We start from the raw sequence: 19624 nt of genomic DNA, 5'->3' as shown, positions 1-19624 counted from the left end.
CCGACTAAATTTTACTCGCGGAAAAATTTTCAACATGCTGAAACATTTTCCACGACCTAGCTGAGGCCACGTGTATTCGGGAACTTCCCTCGAGCATGAAGGAGAGTTTCATTCAGCGACCTCATACAACCTCCCAGGACCACGTGTCGACCATGCTGCGAGTTTGAAGGTCGAAGACACTCTTCTAAACTTGCAGATTAGGTCGCCCAAGTGGGACAGCCCCTTAAGGTAAAAAGAGTGCAAAGTAGATCTACGAGAATGTTGGCGGGATTCAGGGGCTGTGTTATAGGGAGAGTTTGGGAAGGCTTGGACTTTATTCCTTGGAGTGTAGGAGACTGCGGGGTGACCTTATATAAGTGTATAAAATAATGAGAGGCATAGTTAAGGTGACTGCACATAGACTTCTTCCCATGGAAGGGGAATCAGAAACTAGAGGGCATAGGTTTATAGTGAGAAATAATTAAAAGAGAACTGAGAGGTAAATTTTTCACACAGAGGGTGGTGTGTATATGGAGGGAGCTGCCAGAGAAAATAGTTGGAGCAGGTATAACAAAAATATTTAAATGCATTTGAACAGGTACATGCATAGAAAGGTTTAGAGGGGTATGGGCAAATAGGACTAGCTTAGTTAGGCCATCTGGGTCAGCATGGATGAGTTGGACCAGAGAGCCTGTTTCCATGCTTTAAGATTCTTTGACTCAAATTCCCTTAGCAATACATATGCCTTGGAGATGAAAGTCATGTACAAGAGGAATTCAGGCCCAGAAAACCCCAATCAACTTTACAGAGGCTTGTAGTTTGACCTGGATATAACTGCAATAGCACTCCAATCTGGAGATAACCCATTTTCTTCTGGTTGGCACTGAACAAGATCACTAAAAGGTGCTTGAATTTGTAAGCCCATATTTCCTAACTTTTCATCAGCTCCCAATTAATTCAAAGTTTATTGATTGCCTTATTATACATCGATTTCATTGGCATATTTATATTGTCACTATTTTAATTGATATTCTGGTAAAGCTTTGAAATGCTTAATTATTGTCAACTTCCCAGTGAATTGTTAGAGAATGTTCCACTGTTTAAATATTGTATTTTTGGTAGAAACCGAAGTCCCTGAAATTCAAGCATGAAGCTGCTAATGTTTTTCAGCGGTTTGCAACTGTAAATTGATCTTCCCTGCAGTGAACACAATATTGACCATTTCCAGTCATTTTACATTTCTCCAGAAATTGAACTTGGTACTTCAAGGTGTGAGTTACCATTGTAACCCTGACGGATTTCAAATCAGCCATGCACAGGATTATGTCATCCCCCAGGGAACAGTATCTTTGAAGTTTAATGATGTAGTTTCGACCATGCTGTCCCTGAAGATCCAATCAGTGAGCATAACAAGGCTCACTTGGAAAGCTGCACTGGATCGTAACTCTTCTCAAAGTGTGCCCCATGAAATAGAGGATTCCAATGTCTCTCACCAACTCCTTAGCAGAGTATCCAAACTTTAATGCTCCTCCACCATCACCATCTCATCCTTGCCCCATTTCCGGCGGCATGGTGGCGCAGCGGTAGAGTTGTTGCCTTACAGCACTTGCAGCGCCGGAGACCTGGGTTCGATCCCGACTACGGGTGCTGTCTATCTGGAGTTTGTACGTTCTCCCCGTGACCACATGGGTTCTCTCCGAGATCTTCGGTTTCCTCCCACACTCTAAAGACGTGCAGTTTTGCAGGTTAATTGGCTTGGTATAAATGTAATTTGTCTCTGCTGTGTGTAGGATAGGGCTAATGTATGGGGATTGTTAGTCGGTGCGCATTTGGTGGGCCAAAGGGCCTGTTTCCAAGCTGTAGTAGTAGTAGGCCCCCCTCGGTCATGACTGACCATGGGTGATGCATCCTAGTTGTTGGCTGCTTGCTCAAAACCTCAGCTAGAGCAGCGTCGCTTGTGACAGAAGAGACCAATACGGGAGTGACAGTCTCTGTCACAAAGGTCACATTTGTGTGTGATCTCAGTTTCCGCGCTGTATCTCTAAACTAAACTGAAAATCTCCACACAACCTTCCATAATTACAGGCACAGTTGGAACCCTGGCTTTTTCCCATTAATGACAATGCCTGTTCAGTTGTTGTTGGTGCCAGTAGATAAAATGATCACCGGTGTCTTGCTCGAAGTGCATTCAATTCACACTTTGCCTGCATTTTAATTTCTAGGTTAAGAAATCTTAATTATCCATTAATAAATATAGTTGTGAAGAAAAATGTCAACAATTATTAACAAATATTGTTGGAAATTCTTCAGCTCTTTAAATGCTTTATTGCATAAGGGTTAAAAAATGGCCCTGCTGATGGATACCTGTACTAGGCAGTGAAATAAATTAAATGAATTAAATACGGCAATCAAAAGCCTGCTACTTTCCCCTGCTACGGCATTCCCCTGCTACTTTCAGAAAGTTTCTTTTAGATTGGCTTGAACATTACATCTAATGGAGATCCTGATACTTCCACCTGGTGTAATTTTTGCTCTCGGTTCTCTTTCTCAACGGACAGTGTTAGAAATGAAAATAACATGTTTTTTCTTGGTGCAGCCTTGATAAAATTTGAAAAAAATCCAAACGCTTGGTTTTTAGCAGTTTAAAAATTAAACTGGCATATGGACGGTTTCCAAATCATTTCCATGAAAGAGATTCAGCAAATCCTCCATCTGGTATTTTGGATCATATCATATTCCGCTTTTCGTCATTCCGAATCCCTTTTTCCAAATGTGATGCAATGCCTGTTGAATGCAGCCACATTTATCGTCTCTGGATTTTTCAAGCCAGACAACTTCTGAGCTCCCACCAGCTAAGCTGGGAAGCTTAGATATCTTTAGGAATGTAATGAGCATCCCATACCATGGCTGGATTTTAGGGGAAACGTGATATTTTAAGTTGACAGAATGATGTTCACAGTTTTGAACCTTGCACTAGCACTGAGCTGAAAGGAGTTTATTCTCCCATTTAGGCGGCACAGTGGCGCAGCGGGTAGAGCTGCTCAGTTAATTAACTTCTGTACATAGTGCCCTTAGTGCATAGGATGCGAAAGATGAGATAACAGCGTAGACTCAGTGGGCTGAAGGGCAAGGTTCCATGCTATATCTTTAAACTAAACTGAACTCCCAGAAGAGAAATTCAGAGCTTAGCATTCTCAAATGATTTCAGTAACGAGAAATAAGAGAAATTGATAAAATATATCCATAACTCCATGTGCTCATCCCTAAATTCTCCCAATAAATATTTAAAATATACCTCATTTTCTATAAACTTCCCCGACTTATTTATTTTCAAGAAGTTTCCGTTTGCTGCAATGTATTAAGGCAGTGGTAGTACTTCAACAACGCCTTGGTCTGTGGGCAGAGACTATGCCAACAAAGTACTTCCTCAATTTCCTTTCTGGTGCACCAGGAAACGTGTGGGCAGCTGTGTGGATTATACAAAATCCTCCATCCATTTCTTCCAACAATGTGCTTGACTCACCAAAGAAAAAGACACTTGTGGAATGTGTTCTTTTTTTTGGGTAGTTTTAAGGATACATGTCTCGAAAATTGGACCACGGACTGCTATGTGTGTGCTATTTGATCCCATTCCAATGAAAAATAAAAGGTGAATGAAAATCTGGGACTTGCAGCATGGATCGCGAAATCTGTGATTTCCGTTCCAGGTCCCCCACCTTGGCTCTGATGCATAACATGTGAGGAACCGCGGGCGTGCAGTGGTGTCCAATGACGAGCAACCCACATCTGGATCCCACGCCCAGCTTCAATGGCCCACACCATCCACACGCTATTCTTGTATAGTCAGCTTCTACTTGGCTTAAAGGAGACCTTCCAAAGCAGGTCTCAAGCCCAGCACTGAAAACCTGACCCAGGTGGGTCCTCTTCAAGTTGCTTACTTACCCTGCTCTCCCCCCACAACTCTCATGGTAGGAGACCCCATATCTTCAAACTCTCACTTGTGCCCAACAACCTCCCTCACCCTCTGCCCACACCCACCCCAGCCTGATCTGACAGTACCCCCCGAAAGTCAAGTGCTCCCCCACAATCACTAACCCCCCACCACTGACTGCCAATGGCAGCTATCTCCCTCAGTCTTCTAACACAGCCATGCTGAACAATTGTGGCACCCTGACTCACCGAACATTACCTTTGACTTGCAGTTACAGAATCTCTTCTATGATTTAAGTGGGGGGGCTACCATCGACTCCACAGTCAAAAAGGCACAACAGAGGATGTGCTTCCTACGACAGCTGAGAAAGCACAATCTGCCACAGGCAATGATGGTCCAATTCTATACGGCCATCGTAGAATCTGTCCTCACCTTCTCCATCATGGTCTGGTTTGGCTCAGCCACCAAGCACGACACCCAGAGGCTGCAGCGAATCGTCTGATCTGCTGAGAAGGTTATTGGCTGCAACCTTCCCTCCATTGACAAACTGTACACTGCAAGGGCCAGGAAGCGAGCGGGTAAGATCATCTCTGACCCCTCTCAACCTGGCCTCAAACTCTTTGAATCACTTCCCTCTGGAAGGCGACTCCGGACTGTCAAAGCTGCCACAGCCAGACATAAAAACAGCTTTTTTTCCCACGAGTAGTAGCTCTACTCAATAGCCAAAAATCTGGAGCCTCCTTTTGTTCTGGTATTTTGTTTGGTTCACATGTTTGATCAATGGTGTTTTATTATTAATGTTTAGTGTTTTATGTGTCATTCGTAACTGTCACTGTATGTCATGTTGTCACTTGTGGGCAGAGCATCAAGGCAAATTCGTTGTATGTGAATACTTGGCCAATAAACGTATTCATTCATTCATTCATTCACCAATCCTAACTCCCATCCACACATCCTAACCTACAATCACTCTACCAATCCCCTAATACTATAGATAGTTGGCGGCTTACGGCTGCCTCAGTTCCCTTTCATTTTATCACCCTCCACCACCCTCCCTGTTCCCCACATTTCCTAGGCCCTGCACTTACTTGACTTACTTACTTTGAAAGCACTGCACATGAGGTGTACAAAGGAGAGATCACATTAATTTTGCGCTCTTTGCCAAAATTAGGAATATAATCATTGGACCTTCAAAGGGTTCCAACAAAGATTTAACAGAAAATTATTACTATATCACTGTTTGTGTGGGAAAATTCCCTGATATTTTCCCTATCGAATGTCCATTCTCTGAAAGCAAAGATCAGGAAGGCGTGCAGGCCTCAAACCTCTATTCTCCACATCCTCGCGATGTAGAGTTGAGTTTGTTGTGTCTTTGAAAGGTGTGGCCCATTTATTCTAAGCCAACATGTTAGGAGAGATGTTCCCAATCCTTTAAGTTCCTTTTCAGCCTGGAGTGTTCAAACATGAACAAGCCAAGAATCTAAGCAAGAAGCCAAAATAGGTCATAAAGTGTTCAGTTAAAGAATTTGGGCCATCCCACCCATTGCTGGTCTCGAAACTTGCAGACTATTTTTCTACGAATCATTCAATTAGATTCAGGTTGTTTTACATCTATCAATTTGAAGCCTGTACATTCTTGCCCAAAATAAAACTAACATTCATTCGAAAATTTGGATTAATCTTGTGCAAGGGGTCAAAAGGGAGATGACTGGTCCCTTAATGTGAGCCTAAGAGCAGGAAAGTGGGAAACGTGTGACTACATTGCCAAGGAGGACAGTGGTGGCATGAGTATATGTCAACCCCTGGGACCTTGGTTCCCATCTCTCTCATTTCTTAGCAGTGTTTATCTTCTAGCTCTTGCCAGGACCCATCTTAACAATCCAGACTACAGGTTTGGTAATTTACTACCTAGGACCTAGACCTCTGAACCAGATGCTGATAGTGGCAGAGAGTGAGAATGCTGACAGAAGGCATGTTATGTCTAGCATCAAAGCAAACACTAAAGTAGCTGTTAAAACTTGCGTATGTTCCATGAGTGCCAAGGTCAGGACTAGGCGGTTGGATATTGGCAGCAACACACTGGTGATCAGAAGAGGCATGTCGTTAAGTGTACAAAATGCATAGAAATAGTGTGAAATGTGTATATCTACATCTGAGATTTTATGTTTAGATTTTGTACATAGTTAATGCTTGAGCAGTTTAAGATGATGTTATTTGAAGAGCAGGTACTTGGTGAGAGCTATTAGAACTGTGTTACAACTACTTCCCTTATCTGTACTCATGTCACGGTGACAAATAGTTCAGCTGCTTGTCTGTGCTTTAATGCATAATTGCAGTTGACATCCTACCCCCAAGCAGATGTATTTTCCCCTATATTCAAGCATTCCTTCAAACCACCTCACCTCTGTCAACTTAACATTGCCCCTTGGGTGTTCTTAGTGCAAAACCACTTGCACCATAAGGAGAAACATCGACAAAACTTCCAATGACAAACATTTTCTAAAGAATTAAAACTGTGTTTTTCCGACTTTAATCTGCAAGTGAGGATTTTTGCCAAGAAAACACTAGAAATTCAGGCACACACTGCTTGTGATTTTCCAATTATTTAAGTTATTGGCTCAAGAGCCAGGGAGAGTATATGCCAAGTTCCTGATACCCACTGCAGGAAGACAGTTCCAGACCAGGAGCCCTGATTTATTCTGATAAATTCTGCATTGGGCAGGTAAACTGTTCCAATTATTGTCATCAATTGAAAATGAAAATTGAGCCCACTGGTTTAAGACCTGTGCCAAAATGGGCAAGAAAACAATTTCAGAGATTCCTTTGTGAGTATTCAGCAGCATAACCTCAGTGCCAAAATGTCTGGAATCCATATGAGAAAGAAAAAGGAGTCAGGCAGACTGGAACACTAATCAGTGACAGATAGAATACCAAGAGTGTTGGAGAGCGGGAGACAAGCTGCAAAAATTGTGTGTGGAAACGATAAAAAATAAATGAAGATGTTTAATCAGTCCAAACTCACTCAAAAAGTATTAGATGGAAGTGAAAAACAAGTTGTTAATAATTGGTTTTGAAAACATTGTGTAATAATACCACATTTCCAGTTGTCTCTCATATTGAAAAATGATAACTGTTCTTGTGGTGAAACCCAGTTGAAATTGCACTTTAAGAAAATCATTATTTTTCAAAGTCTGCTAGCCTGATTGAAGTTGGAAATCCCACTCAAAGTCTGGAGAACGTGTGCAGATGGGCCTATTCCCAGCTGAAGTCTGATACGAGTCACGCAGAATATCACGATCATGCTATCTTTCTAACAAGGCAAGATTTTGGGCCATCGGGAATGCAAGGTACTGTACTCCATTCAGACTGGCAATGATTTTTATTTATTTGATCAGATACAGTATAGAGTATCATGTTGATAAATAATTCACCTTAAAGTCATCGGCATTCCAGTTCAAAAGTAGTGCATGCTCTGATGAAAAAGGAGCTGAGGGGGAGTAGAGGGTGGGGATGTGAGGTCCATTTGAATTCGAGTCTCAGCCTGATGAGCACAGACCTTACAGTTTATCCACAGGCAATCAGCCAGTCACATCTGTTTGAATTTTGTGCTACTGTCACCAATCAGAGGGAAGAAAACGATGAATATAATGATGTGGATAAGTTGGTTTTGTGGGGGTGGATGTAAGGTGTGAGTGATGATCAGGATGGAGAGTCACCATTATCCTCTGAGTAGAAATGTGATTTGTATTTCCCAGCCGCATTTCAAATAAGTTATTTTTTTAGCAAGAACATCTGTCCAGTGGTGGTCTGACGTTACAAAGCACAAGCTAGCTCGTCTACATCAGGTTTTCCAGAAAGTAAGCAAGTTGCATTGAGAGCAAAAAGAGAATTAAATATGTTGATTAAATATATTCCGCCTAGGATATCTGAGCTGATACGTAACCACCATCATCAAATGTTTATAGCAAACTGGTGTGCACTTTGCTGCCTGTTTGATGCTTATAAAATGACAAATTTGCGAAGTCTATTCACAAACATTGTTAGATATTTTATAGTAATAATAGACATAAAATATAAGCCTCTGGAAAATAGTCTAACTCGAAAAAATAAATGCATTGTTGCACAGATTTTGCTTATTGTCATATTCTATGCTCGGTAGAGGGAATCTAGTTATTAATTATTGGTGACTTGTCATGCATGCGTTTGTTAGCTTACTGATTTTAAACTGCCTGACACAATAAATAGTTAAATTTCCTCTGTGTTTATTTTCAGAGTTGGTGTAGCAAATACCATCTTACATGATGTGGAATATTTTACAAATTAAAGCAGAATGAAATATGAAAGATATTTGGTCATATTCTAACCATAACAATATCGCTGGTAGAGATAATTAAGAAAAACTTGCATTCATATAATCTTACTTAGAGAAAAATGTGGTAATTATCACCAACATGGTTGAAAAGAAACACAATTGTCATTTTTGGTGCTTGTATGATATTTACGGTGTTCTGTCATTGCAGGTTATGCCCCAGTTACAGGTATGTGCCATCCAGTGCGAAGTTGCACCCTGAATCATGAGGATGGCTTTTCATCAGCATTTGTAGTTGCTCACGAGACTGGACATGTGTAAGTCTTAATCCATGCAGTTACAGAGCAAACAAAGAATGCTCATCCAAAGAGCAAGATTAACAGTGTTAAGCATTAGAACAGCAACTTGCACTAATTGAATAATTTGATACCAGTATACGTCACGTATATTTTACAGTACCCAAGCCAATTGGAAAAATACAGAGTGGAACTTTGATCAAAATGGGGTGTATTTCAGATGGCACTTACAGGTGAAAGGAGGGCAGGTGTGTTCCAAAAAGAGGGGGGCAAGTTACATGCTCTGCCTGGAACAGTAGAATGAGGGATCAAAGTTGCATTGAGTGAGACAATTGGAAAATGTCAGAGAAGAACGATCAGAGCAAGTTCCAAAGCTGGAATTGGAAATAAGAAAGGTAGACACAAAATGCTGGAGTAACTCAGCGGGCCAGGCAGCATCTCTGGAGAGAATGGGTAATGTTTCGGGTCAAGACCCTTCTTCAGATTGGAAATAAGGACATGGATTTGAAATTGTGGCAGGGGCCAGTTGTGATGATGAGCAAATGGAGTTGAATATCGGAAAGAGCTAAGATTTTAAGATGATAGTGAGTAAGGTTTTATGGAGTTTTGACAAAAGTAAGTGTAGGGCTGGCAGAATCTACTCACTTTTGGCTGCTAAAGCATGTCCAACGGGTGAAGTTGTGCACTATTAATGGCATTAAGACACTGGCTCAACAAAAGACAGACTAAACCGTTGAGTATATTGTTCCTGGATGCTTTGGTGATAATTTAATGCTTCAGATGTACACATCTGTTGTAACATTTTATAAGGTCCCACAATTTGCTTTTGCCCCTAATAAAGAGATGTAAGGGTCATAAGAATGTGTTCTTCTCTGAAACAAAATGAAACCATGTCTGAAGAAGAGGCTTGCTCACCACTCATAGCCAAACCTCTATAAGGGCCTTGATCATTTGTAAAAGTATATTGAAAGACTATTACACAACATTTGCAGAGGTTTCTGTAAATGGAAGCATTTATAGCGAAAGAAGGGCAAGCTCAATTGATGCAGAGGTCCTTAAAGAAACAAAAGATCTGTACTTCTTTAACATTTACATTACATGTTGTGCAATATTTCTGTTATTAACATTTTCGTCATAAATTTGATTTTGTTTTACACCAATATTTGAAGAAACTAAGGTTTGAAGAAACTGATTTGGCTACTAATCTTTTCCTCGCTTTATGCTAAGTATTATTTGTAAATTGTCTTGAACTGCAGTATTTCACTCATGGTTTTCCAACACGAATGGGGGATGTTAGGCAGACGGCAGGTGCCTGAGGGTATTAACAGCCAACCTGCAAAGCACTGCGCACAACTGCTTCAACTTCTCGTCGGTCAGCAGTGGTGGAGCTTTGCCATCTATCACACTCGCAGGCAAACTGTAGCATCGCAGCTATCGTGTTTGCGGCAGATACTGGCTAACATTAGCTAATGTGCCACAGGCATATGGCTAGAACTATAGCTTGAACAGCTACATCCCACACTTACATCTATTCTCCTTCTGAGAAACATCACACTTGATTGGAGGAAATGTGTCACATTTCTGTCGAGCATCAGAAAATACCTTACAAGCAATACATTGATATAAAAGCAGAAAACACAAGGCAGGCTGGCAATCACCAAGGCCGTCATTTAGAGTAGGGAGCCTCTTCTGATAAGCTGGTTAATTAACATCTGCATTTGTGTCTGGATATGGCAATGTCATCAAGCTTTGATTTGATCCATGGGTTATGGGACCAGTTCAGTTGCAGAATGTGCATCTTATTGCACGCTAAGTCATCTATTTTACACCTGTTAAATGGGGACAGTCAATCAATTACTAGAAACAAGGAACTGAAGTTGCTGATTTACACAAAAAGACACAAAGTGCTGGAGTAACTCAGCGGGTCAGGCAGCGTCTCTGGGATGCGGGTCGGGACCCTTCTTCGTTACCTATCCACGTTCTCCAGAGATGCTGCCTGACCCGCTGAGTTACTCTAGCATTTTGTGTCCTTTTTTTTTTCAATCATTTACCAGCTTGAGTATGACTAGCAATCTTCACAAAGTATGCTTGCCTGACTTGAACACATTGGGTTGATTTATGAAACTTGTGGGCGATTTGAGCGCAAGAAGCCATTCCATTGTAAATTGTTGCTTAAATTTAAGTGCTGAATATATCTGAAATATAATGGCAGAAAGAAAGTGTGGTGACACGATATAGGAAACCAGTCTATGTGAGACCGAATATACACAATATTACATCAGCTTTGTACACTTAAATAATTTTGTTCAGAGTTTCACATTGCCAGGTTTTGTACCAGAAGATACTGGAATAAAACTGTGTTTTTAGTGGTATGAATTGACAAGTGTTCATTCCGGTATTGAAGTCAATGAAACTGAATTGGACTTACCTCGGTAGTCATGAAATGCTTTGAGAGGCTGGTGAAGAAACACATCTGCGCCTTCCTCCCTCGGAACATGGACCCGTTGCAGTTCGCATACCGTCCGAACAGATCCACGGACGATGCGGTCTCCCAGGTCTTGCACACCGCTCTCTCCCATCTGGACAGCCAGAAGGGGGGGCTACGTGAGGATGCTGTTCATAGACTACAGTTCAGCCTTCAACACGATAGTCCCCACCAGACTGGCCGGGAAGCTAATGGAATTGGGGCTCAACACCTCCCTGTGTGCCTGGGTCCTGGACTTTCTCACCGCCAGGCCCCAGGTAGTCAAGATGGGAGGGAATACATCGAAGTCCCTCACCCTGAGCACAGGATCGCCCCAGGGTTGCGTCCTCAGCCCCCTATTGTACTCCCTGTACACACATGACTGTGTGGCTAGGTTCAGCTCCAACTCAATAATTAAGTTTGCTGATGACACTGGTGGTGGTGGGCCTGATCTCAGACAATGACGAGAAGGCCTACCGGGAGGAGGTGGCTGGTCTAGCACTCTGGTGCCAGGATAACAGCCTCCTCTTGAACATCAAAAAAACGAAGGAGCTGATCATGGACTTTAGGAGGGCACATCATCCGAGGACGTACACTCCATTGAGGATAAATGGGGATCCTGTGGATAGGGTGAACTGTTTTAAATATCTGGGAGTCCACATCTCCGAGGATATGACATGGGCATCACACGCCTCAACACTCGTGAGGAAGGCAAGGCAGTGCCTTTACCACCTCAGGCAATTGAGGAAATTCAGAGTGGCTCCGAGGATCCTCCAGTGCTTCTACGCAGCGGCGGTGGAAAGCATCTTGTCCGGGAACATTACCATCTGGTTTGGGAATTGCTCTGCCAAGGACAAGAAGGCTCTGCAGAGAGTAGTGCGTTCGGCCGAACGCACTATGGGAACTTCACTTGCCCCCCTGCAGGAACTATACATCAGGAGGTGCAACTCCAGAGCCAACAATATCATGAGAGACCCCTTCCACCCCTGCAACGGACTGTTCCAGCTGCTACGGTCAGGCAAACGCCTCTGTTGCCATGCGGTGAGAACGGAGAGGTTGAGAAGGAGTTTCTTCCCAGAGGCCATTCGGACTGTAAACGCCTATCTCACCAGGGACTAACTCTACTGAACGTTTTTCCTTCCATTATTTATTATGTAAAAGAATATGTGTGTTATGATTGTGTTTATAGTTTGTTTGGTTGTTTGGTTGTTTGTCTTTTGCACAAAAGTCCGCGAGCATTGCCACTTTCATTTCACTGCACATCTCGTATGTGTATGTGACAAATAAACTTGACTTGACTTGAATTGGAGTACAACATGTATATACTCCTAAATTTGCATTTAATACACATAACCAAAAACATATAGCTGTCCCTTCATCTCCATTGTCCGTTGTACATGGTGCTCAGCACCTGCTACTGGATACAGTAGAATTATTATCCTATCAGGAGGATATTCTAGGTGATAAGCACATCACCAGCCATCACACAATGAAAGACACGAAGTGCTGGAGTAACTCAGCAGGTCAGGCAGCATCTCTAAAGAACATGGATAGGTGACAATTTGGAATCTTCTGAAGAAGGGTCCAGCACTTTGTGTCTCTTTTTGTAAGCCAGCATCTGCAGTTCCTGATATCTACATCATGCAAGGAGATGGGACTGCAGAATTCCTTCACTTGCACTAAAATCTATTCCATACTTTGATATTAAAACTTTTTTTCATGTGTTCTTCATCTGCCATGTGTTCTCCCAACGCCATATTTTCATCTCTCCAGTCTCTTATTTTTAACTTTAACATTCAATAAGATCATAACATAAGATCAAATAGACCAAGTTGTCCTACAACTTTAGGCTGTGCACACCATACGCAAGAAGAAGAAGAAGAAGAAGAAGAACGTTAATATTTGTGTTAGGAGTCCTCCCCCCACAATTCAGCATTTGCATAAAATCTGAAATATCAAGAAACAACGTCCTGCCATTCTAACACGGGTAGTTTATCATTCTTTAAATCGCCCTCCCTTATGCATTAACCATGTAATTTAGATGCACTTTAAGTGCCGAACTTGCAGTTTTTAAACAAAGTAATGAGAAAAAAATAGAAAATTCAACATTCAACAGTATGAAATACCAAAACATTGAACTAGATAGTCATCAAATTAGGACATTGTATTGATGTAGATTATTATCTGATTTAATTGGATTGCATGCAAAACAAAACTTTTCACTCTACCTCAGTGCACGTGACAATAATAAACATAAACGTAAACATTACTATCCTGACTTGTGGTCTCTCTTCATGCTCAACACATTTGTTTTGTGCTCAAGCACTTAGTGTACAAACATATATGGTTAAAAAGCCAACATTTGTGTTCAAATGTAATATGGTGAATGCTTTTCATTTCTTTTCCATCCATTAGTTTGGGCATGGAACATGATGGCCAAGGCAATCTTTGTGGAGATGAGATCAAAATGGGAAGCATCATGGCACCTTTGGTTCAAGCTGCATTTCATCGTTTCCATTGGTCACGCTGCAGTCAACAGGAGCTGAACCGATACCTACAGTGAGTGGGAGAGCTAAAAATCAGTTGCATACGTTTAGTTGGTCTACAAGCGAACAATATAGAGCCCAACAGTTAAATGCTGCCCAATTTTTATTTTACTCAAAAATAAGTATTTCTGTGTTCAAAGATATTACAGATAAATCTGCTTTCCTGTGCACAATAACATTACCCCCCCCCCCCCCCAACAGAAAAACAGCTGCAAGTATTCAAATGTCCATTTAGTTTTTTTAGTTGTGCTCCCGAAAGGGCCTGTAAAAATAAATAGCCGTTGGCATCTGAGCTTACCCACAGAGGATCAGAGCTACTTATTTATCATATTCCCTCTTGTCTAGTGACTCACTGCCTGGAAACCCGGGGTTAGAAATGGGTTCACACAGCTCTAAAACAGGCAGCACTATGCTGCTGAAAATAGACAGTCTGGCATGTTGCAACTTGTGCACATTTCTTGGCATCTTGCCATCCATTGGGAAATCCAGCTTCTGATTTTTCGATGGGTTCCCTGTTTGCCCTAACACTCTCTTTTTCCGTCATATGGTCACAAGGAATAGGAGTAGAATTAGGTCATTCAGCCCATCAAGTCTACTCCGCCATGACTGATCTATCTCTCCCTCCTAACCCCATTTTCCTGCCTTCTCCCCATAACTTCTGACACCTGTACTAATCAAGAATCTATGTATATCTGCCTCAAAAATATCCATTGACTTGGTCTCCACAGCCTTCTGTGGCAAAGAATTCCACAGATTCACCACCCTCTGACTAAAGAAATTTCTCCTCATCTCCGTCCTAAAAGAACGTCCTTTCATTCTGAGGCTATGACCTCTAGCCCTAGACTCTCCCACTAGTGGAAACATCCTCTCCATTCCCACTCTATCCAAGTCTTTCACTATTCTGTATGTTTCAGTGAGTTCAGATATTCAGAATTTTGCACTGATATCAACCACGTCAGTTTCAGTATGTGTTACACAGGGAACCTGACAACATACGTCTTAGAACCTCGTAATTGAAGTTCTTGATCTTCTCGATCCGCAACTTCCACAGAATTAGGATACAATTCTGCTTCAGTACCAAAAGAGCAATTTTGAGCGCAATCTCCAAACTATCCTCTACCATACAGTGTCTGAGCTGGGAATGGGAGTGACCAGTAGTTATCTTCCTCTTCCCCCTCTGGTTATTGTAACTCCCTTATCAGATGACTGTTCATGTGCATTTGAAATAAGAACGGTACGAGTGGATGATCAAGGTGAATTGTGAGGACATCCAACAGGAGCATTTTTGAACCAAAGATAGACACAAAATGCTGGAGTAACTCAGCAAGACAGGCAGCATCTCTGGAGAGAAGGAATGGGTGACGTTTTGGGTCGAGAACCTTCTTCAGGGTGTTTGAACCATCCTGATGCAGTAACAGTGAAAGGATTCTGAGATGTGAGAGCAGTATAATATAAGAAAGCTATGAATATGACCTCATAAGCCCTACTCCTGAAATTATAATTTCTTATTATGCCCTAATGGGAATAAAGCTCTTGGCTTAATCAGGACATTGTTCTTTAATTGAACAGGTAAATTTCCTACTTCAAAGTCTGCTCTGGGAACATCTTTAGCTCAGGCTCTTTATTTATTCAAGTAATGGCCAAAATATGGAGGTATTCACACAGGTAAGCTAAATTTGGAGAAAGAAGTCAGGAACATTCTAATAAGGAAAGGTAGCAAGGTGAAGGGTTTTGGGGAGAGCCTGAAAGGACGGCAGCTAGTCAGAGAGTCTGTAAAACCAGCCCAGAGGTTGAAGTATACACCGATCTTAGTAGATTTTCAGGATGGAGAACACAGAGGCGCAGTGGTAGAGTTGCTGCCTTAAGGGCCTGTCCCTTTCTTCCATTCTTATGAAAATTCTTCCATATCCATAGTCAGGATCAAACCCGGTCTCTGGCACTAAAGGGCCTGTCCCACTGTACGAGGTAATTCAAGAGCTCTCCCGAGTTTAAAAAAAATCTAACTCTTGGTAAGTATGTAGAATGTACGTAGCGGCTACGTCGGAGCTCGTGGATGTCTTGTAGCGGCTCGTAATGCTCTAACGGCAGGTACTCGGGAAATGCGGTAAGCTCGTGAAGTTTTTTCAGCACTGTGAAAAATGTCCAGAAGAGCCCCGAGTGCCGACGAACCGCTATTACCGAGTTAGAATCAGGGGAAACTCAGGAGAACTCTTGAATTACCTCGCACAGTGGGACAGGCCCTTTAGTGCCAGAGACTGGGTTTGATCCTGACTATGGATATGGAAGGATTTTGAGTAGCTTTCATCTAATGAATCAAAACGTGCATACAATAGTACATGGCCTCCATTTGTAGACAAGAGGGGTCGATAATCAATAACACACTTCCTAATGCCATCGTATTAAACAGTTTTCATAGCAATTCATGGGGACAGGCACTTTTATTGCTGTGAGCTCACCAAATGTGATTACTGTCAAGCAAGCTCAGAGAAAAAGACTTGTCACAGTAATAACTTTGCAATAATCGGAAGTTCACGCTTCTAATGCATCAAATTTTAATCTGGAAAATAAAAATGCTTACGTTACCTTAGAACCATTATGCTAAGATGATGAGTTTCTGATTGTAAAGCCATGTAGGCGGCACGGTGGCACAGGGATAGAGTTGCTGCCTTACAGCGGCAGTTCAATCCTGATTACGGGTGCTGTCTGTACAGGATTTGTGCGTTCTCCCCGTGACCTGCGTGAATTGTAAATTGTGCGTGGAACGTGTGCAGTCGACCGAAGGGCCTGTTTCCGTGCTGCATCTCTAAACTAGACTAAACTAAAGGTCCATCAAGCTTGTTCCATTGCAGGACTCCTGACATTTCTCTTGGTTATGGCTAAGATTTCCCAGGGGTTAGGAAAGATCTTCCCAGAAACTGGTCCTCCAACACTGATTATCTGGCCTAGGAGATAGATCAAGGGCACTGGATTGTGGGGCAGGCTATGAGAATCCAGGCCGGTTCTGTTGAGATAAAATTCATAAAAAGTTATTTTGACATTTTGAATCTTGTCCGCTGGAGCGGTGAATTTGAAAGTACCTCATATTAAGTTACGCTTTTCTTTGCAGTTCCTATGATTGTCTTCGTGACGATCCATTTGAACACGACTGGCCATTGCTTCCACAACTTCCCGGCATTAACTACTCTATGAATGAACAATGCCGCTTTGACTTTGGAGTGGGCTACATGATGTGTACAGCAGTAAGTGTGATCAGAGTGGTTTCAGACCCACAGACCATTTTAAGACAATACATAAAATACAAAGGTTTGGATTTTGACAATATGACAATAGTATATTGCTAATACTCGCAAACTGATTGATTTCCAAAGTAAATATGATTTACATCGTGAATACAAGTGAAGTAACAGCTGAATTAAATAGAAATGGCTTGGGGTTGATCTTGGCCTATATTAAACATATTTTGGCATCATACCCATTTCCATTAAGCGCTGTAGAGCTGCCTAAACTCAGCAAGCAAGAGTTATTAAAATATGCGAAATGCACTATTTTCTCTGCGATTGGTCATGTTGAATACCAGCTACAACTCATTCGAGGAAACTTGGCCATGCACAGTTTGCTGAGACTGAATATTCAGATGACAGGTTGTTGCACAGACCCAGATGTTCAAGTTTTTCATGAGCTGTCAGGTTTAATTAATAGCTTACGTCGGCCAATGTGGGAGGGTGGGTTTTGCTTTACCTAAATACTCAGTGGTCAGACGGCTTCTGTGGGGAATGAACTGTGGCACAGCAGTAGAGTTGTAGTCTTAAAGTGCCAGAGACCCGGGATTAATCCTGGCTACGGGTGCCCTCTGTACGGGGTTTGTACGTTCTCCCTGTGACCGTGTGGGTTTTCTCCGGGTGCTCTGGTTTCCTCCCACAGTCCAAAGACTTAAAGGTTTGGAGGTTAATTGGTTGTAGGATAATAGTAAATTATCCCTAGCGTTAGATTGTTGGTCAACATCGACTCGGTGGGCCGAAGGGCCTGTTTCTGCACTGTATCTCTAAACTAAACTGTTTTTTAATAGGAACAGGAATTGCAGATGTTAGTTCACCAATGAAAGACGCAAAGTGCTGGAGTTACTCAGTGGGTCATGGCAACATCCCTGGAGAACAGGGATAGGTGATGCTTCCGGTCAGGACCCTTCTGCAGTCAGAACCCAGTCTGAACTCAATCTGCTGCCTAACCTGCTAAGTTACTCAAGCATTTTGCGTCTTTCCGAAAGTTTGATTTAGGTCGATAATAAGTGTGATTAAACACTTTATTACAAAGGTATATACAATAGAAATTCACTATGACTGAAATTCAACAAACAGATTTCTGTATTGTCTTTACTGAGTAATCATGATTCATTTTATTAAACAATTTTTAGTCAGTCATGTTTAAACTGAACATATGCAATGATCAAAATGATGTACCAAGACATTACAATTACCTGATTTAATTTTTCAAAACTATTCTGCATTGATGCGGCACTTTGCTAGAGGTCTCCTTGGAAATAAATTTGAAATTATACCTTTCACTTTTGTGAAATATTAAAATTATTGGTATTAACATTTCAATACCTGAAAAAGAACAGAAACTTGATACATTCACACTATGTGATTTGAAGAAATGTGTGGCATTTTTCAGAGCCAACACTGTGCTTGTTTTAAATTTAGCTGTGATACATATGACTGTAATAATTCTACTGCCAGTTGCCCAAAAAGAAAATCTACACACTCTGGAAATTTGTAAATTTCTGGATGAAATTACGTAAATATGCCAAAATTAGCCTCTCCTATACTGGTTTCATTTGGAAAATGATGCATCAGAAGAGGTTTAACCACCACACACTACCTCAAACTGCACAATTCTCTTCTCCACCTAACATTCCTCCCAAATAACGAAAGTAAAACCATCAGTGCATTTGAAACTTCACAGGATGTAACCTTTCATGCCTGCAGGCCAGCAAAGTGCTGGAATAACTCAGCGGGTCTGGCAACATCCCTCGGAGGACATGAAGAGGCAATCATTTGGGCTGGGAACCTTCTTCAGACTGATTATAGTGGGGAGGGAGAAGGGAGAGAGCTGGAGGAGAGGTGGGGTAGGACAAAGCCTGGCAAATGATAGGTGGTCACAAAAAGCTGGGGTAACTCAACGGGTCAGGTAAGCATCTCTGGAGAAAAGGAATAGGTAATGTTTCGGGTCGAGACCCTTCTTCAGACTCAGATGTTGTCTGACCCGCTTAGTTACTCCAGATTTTTGTGCCTATTTTCAGTGTAAACCAGCATCTGCAGTTTCTTCCTCCACAAGTGATAGGTAGATACAGGTGAGAAGGTTTGATTGGTAGATGGTTGGGCAAAGGACAGAGATGAAAAGACAAAGGTCCGTGAGATAAGGCCAGAGGAAGGGTTATAGATGGAAGGGGATGGGGGAGTGGGAGGAAGAGAAAAGAGGGGGGGTGGGATTGTGGAAGAAATGGGTGTGTGGCCAGGTGGGGCACAGGGAAGAGGGAGGGGGGGGGGAGGGAGAGAGAGAGGAGTAGGGGGAGGGGGGGAGGAGTAGGGGGAGGGGGAGAGGGGTTTCTTAATTAGTTACCTAAAATTGGAGAATTCCATGTTCATACCATTGGGTTGAAAGTTATCCAAGCAGGATATGAGGGGATGTTCCTCTAGTTTGCATGTGGTCTCACTCTCTGGAAAGAAGGAGGCCCAGGACAGAAAGGTCAGTATGGAAATGCAGAGGGAAGTTAAAATGGTTAGTTCTCAGACGAAGCGCAAGTGTTCGGCAATAATAGTCATCTAGTCTATGCTTGGTCTCGCCGATGTAAACGAGGCCACATTGGGAGCACTGAATGCAGTAGATGGGGTTAGAGGAGGTGCATGTGAACCTCTGCCTTACCTGCAAACCCGCACATCTTTTGAATGTGGGAAAAAAAATCGGAGCACCCAGATAAAACACAAACGATCACGGAGAATGTGGAGACCACACACGCACGCACGCACACAAGGTCATGATCAAGCCCAGGTCTTTGGCACAGTGAGACAGCAATCCTTCAGTACTTCTTCAGTATATGGT

The 19624-nt window shown here is 42.2% G+C and overlaps 1 protein-coding gene and 1 long non-coding RNA gene across 2 annotated transcripts in view; one reads left to right on the top strand and one right to left on the bottom strand.

Annotated features, from left to right (window-relative positions):
• Positions 1-19624, top strand: part of LOC116978330 (A disintegrin and metalloproteinase with thrombospondin motifs 2-like) — a 225808-nt gene that overhangs the window by 160118 nt on the left and 46066 nt on the right. Inside the window, exons 6-9 of the mRNA XM_033029419.1 lie at positions 7101-7257; positions 8431-8536; positions 13395-13538; positions 16632-16764. Of these exons, the coding sequence (XP_032885310.1) occupies positions 7101-7257; positions 8431-8536; positions 13395-13538; positions 16632-16764 (540 nt within the window). The remainder of the gene's footprint in view (positions 1-7100; positions 7258-8430; positions 8537-13394; positions 13539-16631; positions 16765-19624) is intronic.
• On the bottom strand, positions 390-19597 carry LOC116978331. Its single transcript, XR_004413437.1, has 3 exons — positions 19548-19597; positions 9431-9432; positions 390-401 (listed from the first exon to the last, which is right to left on the bottom strand). It is a non-coding gene; the product is annotated as an uncharacterized LOC116978331 (long non-coding RNA).

Source organism: Amblyraja radiata, chromosome 11 (genome assembly GCF_010909765.2).
Source record: "Amblyraja radiata isolate CabotCenter1 chromosome 11, sAmbRad1.1.pri, whole genome shotgun sequence".
NCBI classification, from domain to species: Eukaryota; Metazoa; Chordata; class Chondrichthyes; order Rajiformes; family Rajidae; genus Amblyraja; species Amblyraja radiata.
The sequence above is the reverse complement of the archived record's forward strand: the minus strand, read 5'-3'. Positions and strand labels throughout refer to the sequence as shown.